The sequence below is a fragment of the Barbatula barbatula genome, assembly GCF_947034865.1.
Source record: "Barbatula barbatula genome assembly, chromosome: 5".
In the NCBI taxonomy this organism is placed as follows: Eukaryota; Metazoa; Chordata; class Actinopteri; order Cypriniformes; family Nemacheilidae; genus Barbatula; species Barbatula barbatula.
Window position 1 is genome coordinate 18,726,449 of NC_136769.1, and position 21,929 is coordinate 18,748,377.

The 21,929-nt window shown below is 39.5% G+C and overlaps 3 protein-coding genes across 5 annotated transcripts; 1 reads left to right on the forward strand and 2 right to left on the reverse strand.

The window, feature by feature from the left end:
- Window positions 1-112: 112 nt before the first annotated feature.
- On the reverse strand, window positions 113-8,899 carry LOC306893750 (intercellular adhesion molecule 5). Of its 3 annotated transcripts, XM_079455773.1 has the most exons (13): window positions 8,523-8,899; window positions 6,807-7,055; window positions 6,395-6,718; window positions 5,923-6,186; window positions 5,522-5,845; window positions 5,050-5,313; window positions 4,643-4,972; window positions 2,545-2,793; window positions 2,127-2,456; window positions 1,812-2,051; window positions 1,501-1,728; window positions 1,151-1,408; window positions 113-1,009 (listed from the first exon to the last, which is right to left on the reverse strand). In XM_079455773.1, the coding sequence occupies exons 1-13, from the start codon at window positions 8,764-8,766 to the stop codon at window positions 837-839; spliced, it is 3,477 nt and encodes a 1,158-aa protein (XP_079311899.1). In that variant the 5' UTR covers window positions 8,767-8,899; the 3' UTR covers window positions 113-836. The 3 variants fall into 3 exon arrangements, with proteins under 3 accessions (XP_079311899.1, XP_079311900.1, XP_079311901.1); XM_079455774.1 differs by lacking the exon at window positions 8,523-8,899 and having other exon boundaries at window positions 6,807-7,099; XM_079455775.1 differs by lacking the exons at window positions 5,522-5,845; window positions 5,923-6,186.
- angptl6 (angiopoietin-like 6) lies at window positions 8,302-14,774 on the reverse strand. The gene is made up of 7 exons (XM_079455776.1): window positions 14,348-14,774; window positions 12,678-13,188; window positions 12,134-12,253; window positions 11,873-12,056; window positions 9,783-9,976; window positions 9,322-9,592; window positions 8,302-9,246 (listed from the first exon to the last, which is right to left on the reverse strand). Exons 2-7 carry the CDS (start codon window positions 13,158-13,160, stop codon window positions 9,062-9,064), a joined length of 1,437 nt encoding a protein of 478 aa, XP_079311902.1. The 5' UTR covers window positions 13,161-13,188; window positions 14,348-14,774; the 3' UTR covers window positions 8,302-9,061.
- Window positions 14,775-17,666: 2,892 nt separating this feature from the next.
- Window positions 17,667-21,613, forward strand: nr5a5 (nuclear receptor subfamily 5, group A, member 5). Its single transcript, XM_079456723.1, has 7 exons — window positions 17,667-17,937; window positions 18,484-18,599; window positions 19,218-19,359; window positions 19,703-20,406; window positions 20,544-20,663; window positions 20,743-20,890; window positions 20,963-21,613. Exons 1-7 carry the CDS (start codon window positions 17,838-17,840, stop codon window positions 21,208-21,210), a joined length of 1,578 nt encoding a protein of 525 aa, XP_079312849.1. The 5' UTR covers window positions 17,667-17,837; the 3' UTR covers window positions 21,211-21,613.
- Window positions 21,614-21,929: the final 316 nt, after the last annotated feature.

The window sequence follows — 21,929 nt, forward strand, 5'->3', positions numbered from 1 at the left end:
AACGATGACAGAATTGACATTTTTGGGTGGAGTATCCCTTTAAAGGAGCCGTCGGCTCGAGCTCTTTGGAGGGCTGTGTGTACATGCACAGGAGGCAGTGAGAAAACGTGTTCAAAGGGCAGGACTTTTATTAAAATATTACACGGACATAATGATTAACAGTGCTTGTCGTGTTGAAAATGTTTTTCATCGTAGTTATGATTCAGAAGAAACTAATGTGTAATACGTAAAGTAATGAACAGTCATCATATAACAAACACATGTGCAAGTTAAACTTTTCTTTAGTTGTCTAACCCTTTAAAGGTACAGTGTGTGATTTTTTTGGAGGCTCTATTTGACAGAACTGCAATATAATATACATGTGTTAAGAGGTGTATAAAGACCTTACATAATGAAGCGTTGTGTTTTATTACCTTAAAATCAGCTATTTCTATCTACATACACCGCGCGGGTCCCTTTATATGGAATTCTCCATGGTGTTTCTACAGTGTCCCTAAACAGACAAAATGCTCTACAGAGCACGTTTTGTAAATACGTTATCTCCTTCAGCAAAGAAGCCGAACGTGACGGCATCTTGTGTCAGCTTTGAAAGGGAGGGGTGGAGTGAGACTTTGGTTGCAATTCGCAACCTCACCGCTAGCTGCCACTACATTTCAAACACTGGACCTTAAAGAAAGTTAAACATGGTGTTATTAACCATGCTTCTTTGTACTTTATATGCCATATATACATCATAAAAACCTATAAAATTTGATTGTGTTCTGTGTTAACACCACAGCTTTTCTTTCTTCGTTTTACTTTACTCAAGATCTTGATGCTGTTAGAATAATAACAAATCATCTGGGTCCCCCATTGCTTAATGGCTTCATTTCCTGGTCTGAATGTATTCGATAATGTCCACTTGATTTTCTCTTTCTCCACATGTACAGACAGAGTATATTGATCAATATCAGTCCAACGAGTAAAAATAAAATGTAGACTGCCAAAAAGTGTGTGGAAGAGCTGTTTTCTGATAAAGAAAAGGAATGTTTGATTAATGCTATTGTCATTTGCTTGTGGTATAGAACTACACATACACTTGCTTTCTGTTATTCACAAATTGAGAATATGTCACAATATCATTGTCTGTTTTCACAGTTGTAGATCTAACCTTTTATCTCCAAAGAGAAGGTCTTCTTTTTGTGTCCAATTCTATTTGTGGCACTGCATATGTACTCTCCAGAATCGGTAGACGTGGCTTTCGGGATGTTTAAGGTGACGTAGCGCACCCCAGTGGAGGAGAAGTTCGCGTTTTTAAAGCTCCACCACATGTGAGGTTCAGGGTTACCAGAGGAGCTGCAATTCAGGGTTATATTGCCGTCTGCGACCACCTCCATTTTTCCGTTCATGGGGTAAAATACTGGAGCATCTGTTTTAAAGGATTCAAACGAAAGAGAATAAATTAGAATAAAGGCATAAAGAAAATAAATCTTAGATTTATTTTGAATAACAAAAACCTACACAGAATGTTGATTTGTAATGGATGATATACTGATCCATATTTGTTACTTGCAGTTAAATTATACAAGGCACTATCATTCCAGCTGGGATAATATGGAAACGAGATCAGTTTTCCATTTTTGTAGAGGAAGATATCAGGCTCTGGAACACCCTCAACTGAACAAGGAAGTTCAAAGAGCGTTTTCTCTTGTATTTTGAAGTTTTCAATGCAGTTTAACCCAGGGGAATCTATGTAGGCAAGAAAACAATATTTGATCAGATAACAAAAGATTGGGTTTTTACAACAGTTGCTCAAAAACTCTGATACTCACACTCTACTGTGATGTTTATGATACAGCTGGATGCACCATGTTCATTGCTGGCAGTGATTTTATACTCGCCAGAGTGGTATTTCTCAAGAAACATAGAAGCGTTGAGAGATAATGATCCACGGCCCCATGAGATGGTTGGCGAAGGGTTAGCCACAATCGAATAATAACTTGTGGGATATAAACTCAGTGTGCTCTGGATCTTTGGTGCCCAGTGATTACAAAAAAATATTTTTGGTTTATCTGAGAAAAAAGGACATGAGATTATTACTTGAATAAATCCTACTGTAAGTGTGTAACATATTTTTGATCTCTTACAGTGTACAGTGATTTTGAGATTTTCAGATGTCACTGAAGGAGGAGGTTGAGGTCCTTCTGCTCCCAGTTCCAGCTCTGCTTCACATCTGTACTGAACTCCGTCATCACGTCTGTCTGCAGTGATCTGAAGTGTTGATGATTTATTCACTGGAGTCTTGGTGGTGTCTGTGAAGGTCTCATTATGCACCAGAGTTTCTCCTTTATACCATTTCACAATGAGATTCTGAACAGGAGCCACATTCACAACATCACAGTGAAGTTCATATGTGGAGCCTTCAGTCATCGGTCCTGTGTGATCACCTGTGCTGATGGACACACTATCTGGAGTCTCTGTGAATTTGAAGAACCTCATGTTACATCAATTAGTATTTAATTCAGTCAATTAAAATACAACCAATGACAGTAACACAGAACTCACTGTAAACAGTAACTGAGAGTGGAAGTTCAAGTTGTTCACTGCCATAGTTCATATAGCATTGTGGCTGTATGTCCCATTGTCTCAGGCTCTGGACACTCCAGGTGATCAGATTCTGGTCCTTCTTCATGGATACTGATCCCTCACTGGCTTCCCATCCGATCCCCTTATGTGTGATAGTAGTGCTACAGTCCACTGACACAGAGCTTCCGTACCTCACAACAACTCGCTGTGGGTTGAACTGAAGTAAACCTGATGGCCAAGAGTAAGGTGTGATTTCAATCAATTAATCTATAGAAAAAATAAAGGCACATAAAGAACCGGTTTGCCTTCTCTGCAGAGTTTTACACACGCCATGCAAACCACTCTAAAGAGTATGTGGCATAAATTCATTACACTTTGAAATGTCAGTAACCAAAAAGTTCTCATGCCCCATTTAAAAACTCAATGGGGGAGGAGATCTGTTTGGTTAATGGCATTCTTCTAAATATCTTTGTGTTTAGCAGAACTGGTTTTAAACAACTTGGGAGTGAGTAAATGACAGAATTAAAATTTTTGGGTGGACTATCCCTTTAAAGCATTGGAGGTACTGTAGAAACCCATTTTTGTGAAAGCTACTACATACATTAGATAAACTTTGTCTCAATTTCACACCAACTGTGCCAAATGGGTATTTTAGTCTCAGGAGTCCTGACCTTCAATATACATTTTTAAATGCAAATCTGTACCCTGATTTTCACCAAAAATGTAATTATAATTGTGACACAGAAAAAACTAAAAATGTACACTTTTGTCCACATGCAGTACAAGATTTAATAAAACAAACGAAACAAAAATGAAACAAGATAATCCAATGACAGAGGAAATGTGCAACATGCAAAAATGACTGACCCATGACAAATGAAACAAGGGTTATATAGACAGGATGACAAGCCACAAGAAACACTTGGGTAGACAATCACAAAGAACCAATTTAAAAACAAAACTACAAAATATGACAGGACAGGAAGTAACAATAGTCTACAATAGACAGGACAAACACAGACTTGATCATGACAGAGGCGGAACAGGGGCCGGGATGGAGGGCCAGCCCTGTGTAGGGGAACAGGGCCAGGATGCAGGGGCAGACCCGGCTGTGGCAGGCAGGCCTGGAAGCCTGTGCGTGGCAGCAATCTTGCCCGCGGCCTCTGGAGTGGAAGAGCAGTGCACAGCCCAGACACACCACAAAGCTGCAGCCACAACTGACAGAGCGAACTCCAATGAGAGGACCTCAGGAGCAGATGCCTCCGGAACACCGGACTTGGGACCACCAGTAAAGCGACCATGATGGCTGGAGGTTATGGGCTTGCGGCCATCTTGTGAACCAGCTCTGGACTGGCGAACATCTTGCAAGCAGGCTTTGGACTGGTGGCCATCTTGACCAGGGTGGCCAGCCTCAACGAAGCCTCAGCAGGCTTACTACCACCCAAAAAATATTTAGGGAAGACTTCCTCATCAGCCTCACCCACGGTGAAGGGAGATCCGACTATCAACAAAGCGTAATCCAGGAATTGTTGAAACGACCCCGCCCCAAGGACCATTTTGAACTAACTGATTTTGAAGTGATTGGTTGCAACGGGCAATATGCAACAACAACTAGACCACGACAACTGAAACACATGGGTTAAATAGACAGGAAAACAAGTAGACAAGAGACACCTGGGTAGACAATCACAAAGAACCCATATAAAACAGAACTACAAAGGACTACAAAATATGACAGAACAGGAAGTAACATAAAAGTCCACACTACACGGGGCAAACAGACTGGATCATGACACTGTGCTAATGCCAATACTGAGATCAGTCTGTTCCTGCCTGTCTCTTCTAAGTCAAGGTGTTTGATTTATGTATAATAATAAGAAAAACAATATTGTGAATACCATAAAAGTGCATATTTGTATATTTATAAAATTCTGCTGCTAACTTATAGCCTTAGGGAAAAGACGGATAAGTAGTATAAACTAAAATATTTCAATTAGCTACAAAGTATATATAAAGTACATAAAATTGGCGACCATGTTAATCTTATACTGTTAGATTTAACAATGCATAAACTTACTCTGTACTGTGATAATGAAATGTTTTGATGTCACTGTAGGAGGAGGTTGAGGTCCGTCTGCCCCCAGTTCCAGCTCTGCTTCACATCTGTACTGAACTCCATCATCACGTCTGTCTGCAGTGATCTGATGTATAGATGCTTTATTCACTGGAGTCTTGGTTGTGTCTGTGAAGGTCTCATCATGCTCCAGAGTTTCTCCTTTATACCATTTCACAATGAGATTCTGAACAGGAGCCACATTCTCAACATCACAGTGAAGTTCATATGTGGAGCCTTCAGTCATCGGTCCTGTGTGATCACCTGTGCTGATGGACACACTATCTGGAGTCTCTGTAGTGAAATATTGAAAGATGAGACTAGACAAATGATACACCTCATAATAAAAAGATAATAAAAAGATAACTCACTGTAAATGACGACTGGGAGAAGTGATACACATTTTGTCATATTAGTACGTATGTAGCATTGTGGCTGTATGTCCCATCGTCTCAGGCTCTGGACACTCCAGGTGATCAGATTCTGGTCTCTCTTCATGGATACTGATCCCTCACTGGCTTCCCATCCGATCCCATCATGTGTGATATTAGTGCTACAGTCCACTGAAACAGAGCTGCCGTACCTCACAACAACTCGCTGTGGGTTGAACTGAAGTAAAGTGCATTCATCTATACCTGTTGAACATTATAAAACACAAGGTGTTGTGTTAATGAAACTACAGCATTAAATAAAAGATATAAAGGCAAGACAAGACATAGCAATAATGTTGGGTTTTAAATGGAAAAATCTGCTATAGTTTTGGAACCAGTTAAATGCCATTTTTATGAGTTGTATCCCAAAGTTTAATATATTAGGCTTGTTGTGCATAATCCTTAAACTTACTATATACAGTGATTTTCAGATTTTCAGATGACACTGTAGGAGGAGGTTGAGGTCCTTCTGCTCCCAGTTCCAGCTCTGCTTCACATCTGTACTGAACTCCGTCATCACGTCTGTCTGCAGCGATCTGAAGTGTTGATGCATTATTCACTGGAGTCTTGGTGGTGTCTGTGAAGGTCTCAGTATGCACCAGAGTTTCTCCTTTATACCATTTCACAATGAGATTCTGAACAGGAGCCACATTCTCAACATCACAGTGAAGTTCATATGTGGAGCCTTCAATCATTATGTGTTCCCCTGTCCTTATAGACACACTGTCTGGAGTCTCTGTAGTGAAATATTGAAAGATGAGACTAGACAAATGATACACCTCATAATAAAAAGATGATAAAAAGATAACTCACTGTAAATGACGACTGGGAGAAGTGATACACATTTTGTCATATTAGTACGTATGTAGCATTGTGGCTGTATGTCCCATCGTCTCAGGCTCTGGACACTCCAGGTGATCAGATTCTGGTCTCTCTTCATGGATACTGATCCCTCACTGGCTTCCCATCCGATCCCATCATGTGTGATATTAGTGCTACAGTCCACTGAAACAGAGCTGCCGTACCTCACAACAACTCGCTGTGGGTTGAACTGAAGTAAAGTGCATTCATCTATACCTGTTGAACATTATAAAACACAAGGTGTTGTGTTAATGAAACTACAGCATTAAATAAAAGATATAAAGGCAAGACAAGACATAGCAATAATGTTGGGTTTTAAATGGAAAAATCTGCTATAGTTTTGGAAGCAGTTAAATGCCATTTTTATGAGTTGTATCCCAAAGTTTAATATATTAGGCTTGTTGTGCATAATCCTTAAACTTACTATATACAGTGATGTTGATCCGTTCAGATGACACTGTAGGAGGAGGTTGAGGTCCTTCTGCTCCCAGTTCCAGCTCTGCTTCACATCTGTACTGAACTCCATCATCACGTCTGTCTGCAGTGATCTGAAGTGTTGATGATTTATTCATTGGAGTCTTGGTGGTGTCTGTGAAGGTCTCATTATGCACCAGAGTTTCTCCTTTATACCATTTCACAATGAGATTCTGAACAGGAGCCACATTCACAACATCACACTGAAGTTCATATGTGGAGCCTTCCATCATTATGTGTTCCCCTGTCCTTATAGACACACTGTCTGGAGTCTCTGTAGAAGTAGATTTCAGAGATCTAGATTTCAGAGATTTTCGCATTTCTAAAGATACAGTAATCCTTAGTTTTGCATAATTACTTACTGTAAATAGTAATTGTGAGATTCTGGGAACACTGTGTTTCATTGGAGATGACCACACAAGATGGCTGTATCTCCCAGTCTGTCAGTTTATCCACAGTCCAGGAACTCCGGTCTTCAGTCATATTGATTTCTGTGTTGAATACCTCCCATCTCAAGTCCTGGTGTGAGATGACGGTGGAGCAGTTCACTGAAACTGAATCTCCATATTTAACCATCACCTCCATTGGCTCAAAGGAAATGGGGCAATCGTCTGGCAAAAGATAACGAACGAATAGAAACTAATTGTGATGAAATGATCTAGAAACAATTTGCCTGACATTGAAACTTTTTGCCATTTTTTCTTAATTTAGTTCTCAATATTCTCAAAATGCAAAACAATATATATATAGAATTTGTTCACATTCTACACCACATTCATTACTTTAGGGCGGTGTCATAGGCGGAGTTTGACATTCGAGCCAGGGGGGGCAAAAAAAAAAAATCATTGTAGCAGCTGGGACCTGGGCTATCAATTGGGGAACACAGCACTAACACATATGGACACAACGAACATGCTAAATAAACACATATATTTATTTTTAACCCAAAGAAGAAGAAAAAACAGTACAACAATACAATCATTCTATTAGTAAACAGGTAAGCCACTTGACTTTGCATCGCATCTTCGGACACAATTGGGATCAACACAATAAAATGCGGACCACTTTTGTTAAAATATTATCTTCAACCAAAACGAAAAGATTTTTAAAGTTTTTCTTTCCTTTTTTCAAAACACATTGTGGCAATGAGAGCGATTAAAAAACAAGTTATATTTCGCATTTTGTTGTACTTCATGAAACATTTAAAACATTTTGAGACAAGGGGAAAAAATAAAAAATACGCCATGTGAGAGGCTACAGTATGCATAGATACAAAATCTCCTTATGTCCATATTTTTGTCCATAGCTAGCTGAGAATCGCTGGACTTACGTTACTTGTCACATGACCCAGAGCCCTGAATTTTTTTTTACTAAAGGAGTATATGAAATCAGATGTATTACCTACCACCATTTAGTTGTTTTGTTTTATTTAAGATATTTATAATATATAATTTTTTAAAGAATGCAATTTTTTTTTTTGTTGAAACAATGCAATTACCCGTTTCAGCCGCCAGGGGGGGCAATGCTCCCCCTGCCCCCCGCAAACTCCGCGCATGGGCGGTGTAGGTGTGAAACCAATTTTGAGAGCCGACTAACATGCTCAGGTTGCTGTTCAGAAACTAGCATCAACCATACCCTCTAAAAACACTTCTCAAAAGTCACAGAATATCATATATGCATGTGCATTCGTATGTTAAAATAATGTGCTCCTGAAATGCATGAAAATAACAGGAAGTGTTCATAAGTCACCGGCTTGAAACTAGTAGCCCATCAATGAAAAAGTTGAGTTTCTTTAGAAATACATGAAGCAACTGGGAGAAAGATCACGGTTACGAAATAAATCCGATGGAAGTCATTCAACTTTCAAAGCAAAAATTTTAATGTAAATAGGTACACGTGTAACCACATGAGCAGAGAGCATATGAGGCTAAGAGGTTTTAGTTTCAGATAAAAAGCGAGAATGTACTCTTTTATTTTCCAGCAATTGTTCCCTTTAAAGAATGCTATGATACTCAAAGACACTAACAGATCCACAGAAAGATGCATTGAAATGACCAATAAAGATGCTGAAAACTTACCGCCATGCGTAAGGGTGACCAGTAAGATGCTAATCAACAGATGAGATAAAAGCATCGTGGGCACCAAACAAATGATTTCTGTAATGTGAGTGAGGGAAGATGGATGTATCAAAAATGTATTATAAAAGGGTTTATTTGTACCTGCATTCAAAAAGCGTGGTATAAAATGTCTGATGATAAGAAATGAGCAGGATATCCGGCTGCAAGCAAGACAGAGGAAACCACTGAAGGTGTTACGTAACATTGTTTAAATAAACCAATATTTGAGTTTGACACATTTGTTTTGTATTGTTCAGCAGTTAAACATAAAAGCATACATAATAATAACATTTTAAAGGAAAGCAATAATTTCACAAAGTATATATGCAAAAAGTACACACACATTTTACAGGTCAAAATAGAGCATACAGTAATGCAAATATAATACAACACAATTTCATAACAAGAATTTCATGAGTAAAAAATGAGGTACCAGGGGCTTATCAACAAGAACTTTCAGAAAGTCAACAATATAAGAGCTCTGTTTAATTCTGTCCAGCTCAAACTGGTTTGATCATCATGGCCACTCTCTTCAAGGAATACGAGCCTCCGTGAAACTCCGCCCAGTAAACACCATCCTGGTATCGGCTTCGGTAATGCCCACCTCGATACCACACCCCATTCAGGTTAGAGTGGGCGCACATGTGGTACCACCAACCGCCCTTCTGGTAATGAGCACAGTTGCCTATGAAAGACAGAGATCAGAGAAATGCAGAAACATAGTGGTGAACTTTAAAAAAAAGACCTCAGGATGTATTACCTGAGTAAGCGTCTTTATCGCGGTCTAGAGTCGTGAAAGCTTTATTGTTGTGCCATGACAAAGAGTCTCCTGCGTTGCCTTGGTAACTACCTAACCGCAGCCGAAACCAGTCGCTCTCGGGTTCAACTCGAAAACTGTCGTACTCAGCATACATCTGCCGTCCCTGCCAGTCTTCAATGCTTACTCGTAGCTTGTATGTGACCTGAGAGGTGAGCCAGTAAAGATATTCCAGACCCAGCCAGTACTCTCCATCCAGATTCCCAAAGCCGTGCTGTGTAGAGTCAATAATCATTTAATTTGATCATATAATTATTAAGAATAAATTATTATATTAACACTTACAAATTACAACAACAAATAAACCAACGAATAAATGAAAAGTTGGACATTGATCTCGCAAACAAACTTCAAAAAAGTTAACATTAGGATGCATTGATTAAGAGTAGTTTTGTTATATCCACCTTGTATTGATCCCACGTCCTGAAGAAGTTAACAGAGCCATCCTGTCTCCTCTGTATAACCGTCCAGCCACCTTCAGATCTGCTGTGATCACACCAGGCCTGCAGAAGATGGTTGGTGTTACGCGGGCGCAACAAGTAGATACCACTGGTCTTCTCTCCTGACTCCAGCACATGTTGACAGTCCTGCCAAGGCCCTGTAACAGGAGACAGTGTGCACTTTCAGAACACTTTTCAGAATACAGCGGCCCCAAAAAGCATCCGGACACTTTTAATCTCATTTTAATATATATAATTTCATTGCATTAGGACAAAACATGTACTTCATATACTAGATTTGGTTTTATTAAATAAAACATTAAATTAAATAAAAATTGTATCACACCATCTCTGATCATTCACCAACTATGTAAATGCACTGTAAAAAGACGTTTTAGTTGTTGTTGGTTCAACTTAAATAAAAGGTTGTGGTCCTTCTGCTAGAAAAATTTGCTTTATTCTGTAAAATGTTTAATGTACTTTATTAGTTTGTATTGTCTATGAAATAAATGCCACTGGGTTTGATATTTTACTATACACTGTAAAGACCTTCATTCATTTTTAAGTACAGCGTAATAAATGCAGATACTGGTGTCAATGTATCTAACTAAAAAGTGAGTTTAAAGTGAGGAGAGGGTGAGATGTGAGGTGTCTGTAATGAGCAGATATGAGGAGGATCTGCAGGGGCTACGGAGAGGTCACAAGTCTTTATCTCAGACTTCTTATCAGCTCACCATGAAGGAATTCTTTCTCCCACAAAACCAAAAGCTATTTCACCTACTGCACATCTCAAGCAGTACTAATTCTCTAAATGAGTGTAACTGATGAACATCAATTGTTTTTACCTAATTACGTATATTTAATACAGGCTAACTCCCAAACTGACCTAAATCCTAACCATATATACATGTGGTGAGGAAGGCGGGACGAGCCGTGAGGCGGGGCCAGTGGCGTGAGTGATAGTTGGAATCAGCTGTGCGCGCACCGGTCCCGCATCTCACGGAGGAGATCGGGAGCTTAAGAGGACGAGCGGCAGGACTGTTGTCGAGAGAGGACTAGTTTGTGTTTATGTTCTTGTGGCCGACAGTCTACCGTGAGATGGGTGCCGACATTTTTAGTTCTTTTGATTGTCCGTATTTTTAATAAAAGTTTGTTAAATGTTCGCCGGTTCCCGCCTCCTTCCTTCCCTTCTATGGATCTTTGTTACAATTCCTAAAAGAAAACATTGTGCATTATTAAATTGTGTTCATAAAAAAGAAGTTAATGAGGGCCAGTGTTGTTTAGTTACCAACAGTCTTCAAAATATCTTCTTTTGTGTTCGACAGATGAATGAAAGCCATATAGGTTTGGAATAACGTGAGGAGAAGTAAATGCTAAATGGAATTTCATTTTTGAGTGTACTATCACTTTAAACCTGCCCAGGGTCCTCATCGGTTGAAGATCCCTACTTGAAGTACACTGTAGCAAACACAACCGTGCACAAATGTACAGTAAATATCCCCATATCTCATTTGGGAATGTCAATAGAGCTTTACATTGTCCTTTAATCTTACACCCTTGTTAAGCAGGCAAAAAAAGCGCTTGTGTAGTTATTCAATGGGTTGAGTCGTAAACAACTTCACAGAGGTGGTGATTATATGATCTGTGTTCTGTACACATGCACGTGTTTGTGTGTGTGCTAATGGTAACACACAGCTCTCATCCTTTCCATCACATGAAGTGTAATGGGGGTCAGTACCTCTGATAAGACAATGTTTGGAATTCTCTGAGATAAAGCTTCCTCGCCGTGGGTCACTGACACATGGGGCGTCTGAATTCCTAAACATGGGAAACACAGTGACTCATATCTGGGGTTCTCACTGGTTTGCTGTGGCTCTAGGGTTGGCGATTTATGTGTCAATGCTGTGGTTTATCGAGAAATCAGTTGATGTACAAATTTCAGCTTGAAAATTATATGACACATGACTAGAACCTAAAGGAGACGATGTCGATGGGGTGAGCTCTTTTGACCAGGAAACCATTAGAACACCTTTAGCAACAGAATGTTATGTTACCTGGTGATTTAGTGACGGGGTAACTGATGAAGGGTGTTTCAGTGGGTGAGTCATCAAAGGTCTCCGGCGGTTCTTGCAATCTGTGTTCCTGGGCACTTTGGTCTCTTTGGACATTGCTGGCAACGTTTTTAGACTCTACACTCAGCGATTCACTTGACTGTTGAACAGGAAGTGGTATAACTTCCTGTGAAGATCGTCAGAAATTTCCGTTAGTGTTGTTTACCCCGTGGGTTTGTTGGATATGTGGAGTTCAGCTCGTACCTGTTGTGCTTTGCACTGTTTCTCCAGTTGTGTGATTATCTGACTCTGGTTGCTCACGAAAGAAGTGAGCATGTTGAATTTCTTCTCCAGGTCTCTGTAACTGTTTGTCACTTGCAGGACCTGAAGGGATTTGATATAGCACGGACACAGAAAGTTGATCATCAAATTGGAAAAGCAGAAAATTTGCGATCCAAATAAAGAAATGAATACACATTTAATTAAATATATTCAATAAATTTACACAATATATTTAAATAAAAATAAATGTAAGTAACACATAATTTCGAATTTAATTGAAAAACGAAAAATATATGTAATAAATACATATATATAAATGATTGTATTATATACAACGGATGTTAATAACAGAGTTCGTCCTTGTATTTTATAGATTTAACAAAAAAAAGATTTTCGATGGCATGCTTTGGTGTCAATCTGCAGCACAACAGAAAATACACATTTAACATAAGCAGATTCTTCTCAGCAGAAAAACCAGGAAAGCAAATCTCAATTGAACTTCACAATGCAAAAATCTTTGAGCTACCTGGGATGTTGCGTTAATCACCAAACTCTCGAGACGCCGTTGCTCCAAAGCCTGATCCTTTTTCTGTAAGATCTCATTCAGCTGCTGGGCGTAGAGTTGGGTGATGCGGGCGTTCATGTTGACGCTCTCCCTGCGCAGAACTCTCATCTCATTGGCCAACGTGCCTTCGTGCTCCAGCTCCCCACGCATTCTATCCAGCTGTTCTTGCTGCCGTGTCAGCTGTGCCCGCATGGCCTCCATCTCCGAGCGGTTGCCACGGGCGGACTCTGTGCTCACGCAGAGCGCTCCTGTTATCTTCTGCTGGGGCACGATGAAGGTGTAAGAGCAGCGGTTTGGCTTATTCTCTGATGCTCGAGACGGCCTCTTCTGACTGACATCTCCCTTGGAGGTGTCTGCATTGGAAGCTTGCTTACGGCTCTTGACGCAGCACGTCCTCTCAAAACACAGCAGGAGAAGCAGGCAACAAGTCACTGGAATCTTCATTAGGGTGTTTAATGGTCCAATAAATCGCCTGATCACATCAAACACAAAGAATTGATAAAATCTTACTGATGTGCATATGCAAGATCAAGGCTTATGGATGCCTGTTGTATTTATATACTTTTCTATGATGCTTGAATCAGAAACCTGCCTCCCCCAGCTTTTACACCCGTTGGTCGACAGTGAACAGAAATAAAGAGGCCTGCAGTTTTTGATGTATGCCAGATGTTTCTTGTTTAACTCAGGATCTGAAAGTTTGGCCTTTTCTTGGGTTAATTAACATGTCAACATGAGCGAAGGACAGTCAACAGGAAACAGCCTGAGTCAACCAATCATTTCATTCAATTGTCCAAATCAATTGCAAAAGTCAATATGGATGAAAAAACACAGCTTTGGTACACATCATAAACTTAAAGGGATACGTCACCCAAAAATAATTTACTCACATTAAGAGTTGTTCCAAATGTGTATAAATGTCTTTGTTCTGATGAACACAGAGAAAGATATTTGGAATAATGATTTTGCCCCCCCCCCCGATGACTCTGTTCAACCCAAAATAAGACATTATGAAGAATGTAGGACAGTTCTGGGGCACTTTTGACCATTGTTTTTTCATACTATGGTAGTCAATGGGTGTTGGGATATAAGCAATGTTCCAAATATATTTCTCCCGTTTCTTCATAAAAACAAATAAATGTTAGGTGAGTAAATGATGACAGAATTTTCATTTTTGGGTGAACTGTCCCTTTAAGCAATTTACCACTCAACCAAATTACTAAACCATTCCAATCCATAGAATTAGATGGGAAAAATATAAAATTCTGAATTCAAAAAATATCGAATATGAAAATATTTTAAAAATCATTAGTGCATTCCAAACAATATCAATCAAACTGCAGTTGGCTTATTTTCAGTAATAATAACTCAAACAGAAAAAAACTGAGAAACGTGAATTTTGAGTTTCTTATGTTTATAATATGTATTGGCAAATTATCTGTTTTCAATTGTACGTTTTAAAATTTAAGAAACGTTTTAACTCTAGACAAAATAGTTAGCTCAGAATACTTATCTTACATATTTTAAGGTTCAAATATTGTACTAACAGATATTTGACAGCACATTTTGTGGGAAAAACTACAGTCTAATTACTGTAGGTAAAAAAATCACAATTTTCTAAACATGTTTCTTACCTTCTCAGGAAATATCACCAGGTGAACTTCTCTGCTGGTTTTGGTGAATTCAGTTCTATTCTCACAAAATCCAAACCTTTAGATCTACTTTATAATCAACAGAATTAAATATATGCACCACGTCACTATTAAAACACAATGATAAAATATGTTTAAATGGCTTCAGTATTTTTGTTATCATTTAGAGGACTGTAGTAGAGGTCTGGTCCGCGCTCTAGCTGCCCTTCAGTGGAGACGTTCAAAGGAAGTTAGCAGTGGAGGAATGGGAGACACCCAGACTGACAGTAAACTTTTAAAGGGGAATTATCAGCTCCTGTCAGGGGATCCGTAAACAAAGAAGAGTGTAATTACAAAGCAGTCTAATGAGACCAGCTCCCCTCCTCTTTGCTTCTAAACGGCTCTGTCCCCCCTCGCACCAACACGCTCTGCCTCCACCCTATCTATAGATGTATGTGTGCAGAGATAGAGTGTCTGTCTGAATCTTCAAGAATATTTTCAATATTTAACTATAAAATTGGCACCACGCCCATACAATACAACAAATATGCCAGATAAACAGGATATAATTGCTTAGCTTTATGTTAGTTCTTGAAGAATCTTTAGGTCGTTCTCGGTTGACGTTTCTAAACGTAGAAAAGAATAATTGTAGCTGGTTACATATGAAGTGCACATACAGTCTTGGGGTAGGCCTACCTTGTAAGAACAAAGCGTGATTAAAATATGATCCACAGCATCTTTTCTTTTAAACATATTGTGAACGAATTTAATGTGCTACTGAGCGTTACTTTATTTTGCTTAATTCTGCTTAATTCTGCTTTAAACATGCTGAATTTGACCACTTTAGCCATGCACTGGCGATAGTGAAATGTATTGTGCTCAAAACATTTAGGCAGAACAGTGATGAAAACTCATTGGTTCTAACAAACCGTTTGATGCCTAAAACATTTGACATGACATTTGCCAAGATGTTGAATAGAACGGACATCTGAAGACAGCTTAAGGCGCCACCTGGTGTCCGTGGACCATGGGCGCTGTGCAGACTATAGATACGAGAGAACTCAACTTTATTGAACTGTCTTAGTTATTATGGGTTAACGCAAAACATACCAAATGCAGTTTGATTGCTATTAATTGGAATGCACGATAAAAGAACACAATTAAGGGTTTTTTCTTATTTTGGAAACAAGACATATAGAACTAGATACCTCATTCAAGCGCTCCCGGCACGTAGACGTGTCCGCCATCTTGGAACGGTCCACTGACGTCACACAGTTTGCTTGAATGCCACAACAAGACGCGCAGCTAGTCTTTGAAATCCACGGGATTTTAAATTCCCGAAAATCGGATATAGTTTCGTTGTTGTCATGTGTTCGTGTAGTAAATATCGTTTAAGTTCAAACGACAATAAATATGTTTTCACAAATAAAATCAGCTTGATCGTGACGGAACCGGCTCGCACCGTTCCAATATGGCGGACGACTTACGTATAGCAGTCTATTGAAACACAAGGCATGTTCGACCCGCAAGATCAGACAGGCGGATGACATCAAAGTACCGCGAGAGCGATTCGAAAAACCATAAATAGTTTGCTTTCGAATCGCTCTCGCGGTACTATGTCACCTGACTGTTGGATCTCCGCATCAAGTCGAACAAACCTATAGACATAAGAAATGCTAGACCGCGCATCTTCTGCTCTGGTCAGCTGCTGCGATACGTCAACGGCGCCGCCATATTGGTCGTGGCAAGAGTGGCATGTACACAAATGGAAGAAAACTGTGGAGCTGCGCTTTTTCGGCATTAAAAGCGCAATAACGTATACATTTCTCAAAACGCGTCAATGGTTTAGGATACACGTGCATCACAAATACATCGTGTCTCTAGATACTTAAAATCTCAATATTTAGACTTAGAAAAAAACATGTAGGTTGTAAAGTATTGAAATCGGTTGGGAATTTGTGTTTGATCCAGAAAAACTTGCATGTGTTTGTAGTTAAAAGTTACGCCTGCTACGGTGCCTCGGATTATCAACTTCAAAGGCGATTTTCTCAATATTTAGATTTTTTTGCACCCTTTACTTCCAGAGTTTTACACTCTTGTATCGCCACAGATATTGTCCCATCTTTACAACCCATATATCAATAAAAAGCTTAACTATTCAGCATTCAGTTGATGTAAAAATCTCAATTTCGAAAAATTGACCCATAAGACTGGTTTTGTTGTCCAGGGTCACATTTATACATTGAAGAGACGCTAATGCGGCATCTAGTTATTTATATCTACGGTGCAGACCGATCTGCCTAGACGTCATACACGTTTGGAATCGCTCTTGCGGTAGTTGATGTCATGCACCGAAGTCGAACACACCTATGGTCAGCTGATGGCGCTGTTGTCAAACAAGTCTGTTTATTTCAGTGTGCTTGCACTTTTCTTCTGCAAAACTGAAGTTCATTTTTATTCCAATCTGTTCGTGCATAAATGTTACAGGTTTACAGCTTCGCATTTATATGTGCATTCCTTAAAATACTTGAATATTATAGATATTAGCCTATCTTTAAATCAAATGCAAATGCAAGATTATCGATCAGCTGTTTTTCAGGAAATGTAAAGAAAAACCCCAGTACAAATAATGTACTTTTTACATTATTAAACACTGTGTTGTGGAAGTTGACATGCACCTTTTAATACTTTTTGTTGGTTAGTCAAAGATAAAAGGGACAAATAATAAGGATTTATGGCAATATAGAAATCACGAAATATGCATATGTGGGGTTTCAGAAGGACACAAGGGGTGTGAACCAGATGGTCAATTATTTATATTAAGTCGAGTTCTATCTGGTTAACAAATGGTTATCCTTGGCAAGATTTTATTTGATAGCCTAGGATAATAGTTTACCCTTGAACTGTTTTATAGCCTCTGACGTCAGACCCCACACCACATCACGTACACGCTCTCTTAATCATCACTGGGCTCCTAACTTTATCATCAATGTCAAATGTGCTGGAATCACTTTCCAAAACTAATTTTTTTGTCAGGTCTGGACACATGACTTATGGTACATTCGGAATGCTTTACTTTTTACATTTCACAAACCGCTTGGGAATGAATAGCTACGTTGTGGATGAATATAATTTAACTTTAGAGCAACATTGCGTTCTCAAGCCTCAAGATTATTAATGTTTAATAATTGAAACTAACCGTTTGATGAATGTGCACCCACAAGGTTGTACGTTTTTTGTTTGTATACCTTTATAGAGAGCATGTCCCTTCTTTTTTCCTGTGCCCATGTAGAGGTCTTTATACTAGTTGGGAAGGTGTGACAGACTCAGGTTTATTACCCTCAGCATGGAGCAAAGTCCAACTGAAGGCCTTCACACGGGACCATCTCTGGGACAGTTTGAGTCTGTGCCTGTTTTCCTATCTGTCCTGAGAGGCCTCAACAGTTATGAATGACAGCTTACGGTGACCTGCACCTCCCCTCTCCTATGGACCATGAACATCCCACACTATCCCCAGGATCACCCCCAGCCCACAGCTTTCCACCCCACCGACTACACGCTGGACATTGTGACCCAAGAGGCACCTTTAACATGTAAGTAGATCTTCATATCTTCAAGAAGGAATCCCGCTTTTTCAGGATTCGGATTCATTAATGTATTGGAAAATAGTTTTAATGCTTCTCAATTTAGTGTTTTACTATCCCAAACCTTTACTAGTCAAACTGATCAGACAAACAAATTGATTCGATATTCACCTGGTATCATATAATGGTGTTGTTTTAGTAAGCGTGCTGAATAGTTGAATAGGCCTGCTTGCCATTAAATAAATCAATCTAGGAATTCTATAAGACAGTAAATAGTCATTTTCAGAGATTTCAAAAAGAATCAAACTAAGAGTTCTGTAAGCAATATATATCTCAGCGCTTAATCGTCCTTTGTGATATGACACTATAGGGCTATTTTGAAAAATAATAGACTGTGCTGTAGATAAATCAGATAGGCAGCGCAATAAACCTGTTATTCAATCTTACAACCCTGTTAGATCATCATCGTCCCATCTCAATAAATGTTATAGGATCCCTTCAGATGACAAATAAGACTTATTTTAAAACGTGTTTTAAAACTGTGATATTCCATAGCTCGGGATTTAAAGCCAGACCCAGATGGAAGGGCAGGTCAGGAGGAGGGCTGTCCCGTGTGTGGTGACAGGGTGTCGGGGTATCACTATGGTCTGCTCACCTGTGAGAGCTGTAAGGTCTGTGTTTTCACTTGATCACTTACACAAGTTGATTTATATCATGATTTGAATTTAGGGTAAATCCTACTATAAAGTAAATCCCACTTATTTTCTTTAGTGTAGTTGTTCAGCATGTATTCATCTGTGTTAATGTCAATACAATTGTTCATGTTAGTTCATTTTGCATTAAATAATGTTAACAGAGACAACGTTTGATTTTAATATTGCATTAGTAAATACCGAAACGAACAGAAACTAAAATGAATAAATGCTGTCATCAAACTTTCATCAATAAACGGTTAATCTAACACACCTGCATACTTATTGTTAGTACATAGGATAACATCTATAGGCCAAAAACAATAGAAAAAATAAACATTGATAGGGAAATTTCTTTAATTTTAAATGATAAAGTGTGTTAATATTGATAAATGCATTATCTAACACGAACTAACTAACAATGAACATAGTAATGTTTTCAGCATGTATTAATCTTTGCAAATATTAGTGTCTTGTATTAATACAATCGTATTAGTTTATTCTGCATTGGCTTATCCTGAAGGTTTTATCTTTTGATTTTTATAATGTATTGGTGCTTAAATTAACATTAAATTAACATGCGAATACTCTCATCAGGGCTTTTTCAAGCGCTCCGTACAGAACAACAAGCGCTATATGTGTGCAGAGCGACAGAGCTGTCCCATGGACCCGGCCCAGAGAAAACGATGCCCCTACTGCCGCTTTCAGAAATGTTTAGCTGTGGGTATGAAAAGAGAAGGTAAGGCCACACACACACACTGGATCACTGTGGTGTTCACTGTGGTTCTGTTTTGCAGTTCTGACCTATTAAGTCTCAAGTGTCAAAGTCACTATACAGTAATATAAGATTTGGAGGTATAACTATCCTTAATACTTACAGGTATAATGACCTCTTTTTTACTTATCTATAGAACCATAAACCACTGCAATTGCAATCCATGATGACTCACAAAAATGTGCAACAACCCATTATGCAACAAGTGATGTTGTTTTCCTTACTGTTCTTGTTTTATTGTAGCCTATTATTGTTTTTGAACATCACAGCACAATGTGTCGTTCCTTTGTGTATATCCTTCTCACAGCCGTACGTGCGGACCGCATGAGAGGTGGACGAAACAAATTTGGGCCTTTATATCGACGGGACAGACAAATGAAACAGCACAGAGGGGCCTATAACACGGCCAACACCGCCCCCAACAGAGTCAAACACGAGGGACCACAACCGTCGATGCATCATGATTTTCCACTCTCAAACCCGTCCCCTGCAACTCCTGACCATTGCTACCCACCCCAGCCCTTTCCTTCCAGCATCAACCAATCAGAGTTCCCCATGTTCCTGGACTGCACCATTCCCAGAGACCGGACACTTTCTGATCCATCCCTGTCTTTTCACACACTGTATTATCCAGTGTTTCACGGATACACTCACGAGAAAAAAGACCTCATGCTCAACTACAGTCCTGCTTCAGTGTTGCCCATCTCCCCTACTGTTCTCACCACACCCGGACCAACACCGGCCTCTACTCCAAGTTCAACCCCGAATCCACATAGCCTGACGCCCACCGTGACCCCAAACCCTTCATGCTTCTTAAGCCAGCTCCTGCAAGCTGAGCCGGATGAGAAACAACTCTGCATGCGGGTGATAGCAAGCCTCCAGAGAGAACAGGCATGTCGAGGAAAACACGACCGCCTTAACACCTTCAGCATCATGTGCAAAATGGCCGACCAGACTTTGTTTGGACTGGTGGAGTGGGCTCGCAACAGCACGCTGTTTAAAGATCTTAAGGTTTTTTCTGTTCAATATTTCTAAACGGAATTGGGTTAAAGTTTCTTCATATGCCATAGCACAGCCCTTATTTTAAGTTGGGACCCCTAAACATAAAACCCTGGCTACCTTGCTCACACCTGATCTCTTGTATATAGGTAGAGGACCAAATGGGGCTTCTGCAGAGCTGTTGGAGTGAACTTCTGATCCTGGATCACCTGTGCAGACAGGTGGCTTATGGAAGAGACGGCTGCATCTGTTTGATAACAGGACAACAGGTGAGAATGTCATGTCTACTACCCCAATCTTCAAAAGACGCGTGTATTGTGTATTCACGACAAGCTTCATGTGTACCAGATCGAAGTATCCATCATCCTCAGCCAGGCTGGAGTTACTCTCAGTAGTCTGGTGTGCAGAACCCAGGACCTTGTCTCAAAGCTTAGGTCTCTTCGGCTGGACAGAGAAGAGTTTGTGTGCCTCAAATATCTTGTTCTCTTTAACCCAGGTGTGTCCTCACTCCCATTTATGCTTTATTGTTTTCTTAAGCACAGTTTAAAGGGTCAACCGTGTGTTGCAGATGTCAAATCAGTACAGGATCGCAGGCAGGTCGAACAGACTCAAGAGCGTGTCAACAGAGCACTGATGGATCACACCATGCAAACCCATCCGAGTCACTCAGACAAGTTTGGCCAGCTGCTGCTCCGTCTGCCTGAGGTGCGCAGCATCAGTCTGCAGGTGGAGGAGTATCTGTATCAGCGCCATCTGCTGGGTGATCTACCCTGCAACTCGCTGCTCACTGAAATGTTGCATGCGAAGCACACATAAGACACAATGAGAATATGAGACACAATTCTTTATTTGATCTTTAAGTCCTGAATCTGGATTTGTGGCACAAGATGTATAATTTGTAACGCCCCAGTTGTCATCACTGATCATCTGTGTAATAATTACAGTATAAATTGTGAAGTAAGCTCACACACTGTTAACAAATTAGTTATTTGTGCCACTGTCTAGCTTGCCATAACCACAGTCGCACATTATTATAATAAAATAATATTGTTTGTTATTGATATAACTTACAACCTTCAAATTTTGCCTCTGTTTTCTGTGGTCTGATTTTATGAAAGGTAAATGTTATAAAGCCTGCTAAGAATGTTTGCAGATCACCTATAAGCTCAAATAGAAAAAGAAATAACTTAATAAAATAAAGTCTATTATTATAACCTTTTGTATGGTGTATTTATCTCATTAATTAATAATCAGAATTATAAAAACAAGAGTAAAAGCCAAATTGTCATGATCACAGGGGTGAGACACGGACAGAGGACCCAGGTGCAGACAGCGGGTAAGGGGTTTTAACAGACTTTTAATAATAAAATGACAAAACAAAACCCACGAGGGGGTAACAGAACAAAACATGGGAATATAATAACATGACAGGACAGGACTAAGACTAACTACACTTAAACAAGACTAAAATAAACTTTAAACATTAACTACAAAACTACACTACACTTGACTAAACTAACACAACACAGGAACTC

Coding starts and splice junctions, on each gene's coding strand:
- LOC306893750 (XM_079455773.1), bottom strand. CDS start 8,766: ATGTTACGTAACACCTTCAGTGGTTTCCTCTGTCTTGCTTGCAGCCGG. Junction 6,187..6,394: donor GATCAACATCACTGTATATA/GTAAGTTTAAGG, acceptor AATGTTCAACAG/GTATAGATGAATGCACTTTA. Junction 1,010..1,150: donor CTTCTCTTTGGAGATAAAAG/GTTAGATCTACA, acceptor TTTCTTTATCAG/AAAACAGCTCTTCCACACAC.
- angptl6 (XM_079455776.1), bottom strand. CDS start 13,160: ATGAAGATTCCAGTGACTTGTTGCCTGCTTCTCCTGCTGTGTTTTGAG. Junction 12,057..12,133: donor AACAGTGCAAAGCACAACAG/GTACGAGCTGAA, acceptor CGATCTTCACAG/GAAGTTATACCACTTCCTGT. Junction 9,977..11,872: donor CCCCGTCACTAAATCACCAG/GTAACATAACAT, acceptor CTCCTGTTACAG/GGCCTTGGCAGGACTGTCAA.
- nr5a5 (XM_079456723.1), top strand. CDS start 17,838: ATGAACATCCCACACTATCCCCAGGATCACCCCCAGCCCACAGCTTTC. Junction 17,938..18,483: donor CCAAGAGGCACCTTTAACAT/GTAAGTAGATCT, acceptor GATATTCCATAG/CTCGGGATTTAAAGCCAGAC. Junction 20,891..20,962: donor TCTTGTTCTCTTTAACCCAG/GTGTGTCCTCAC, acceptor CGTGTGTTGCAG/ATGTCAAATCAGTACAGGAT.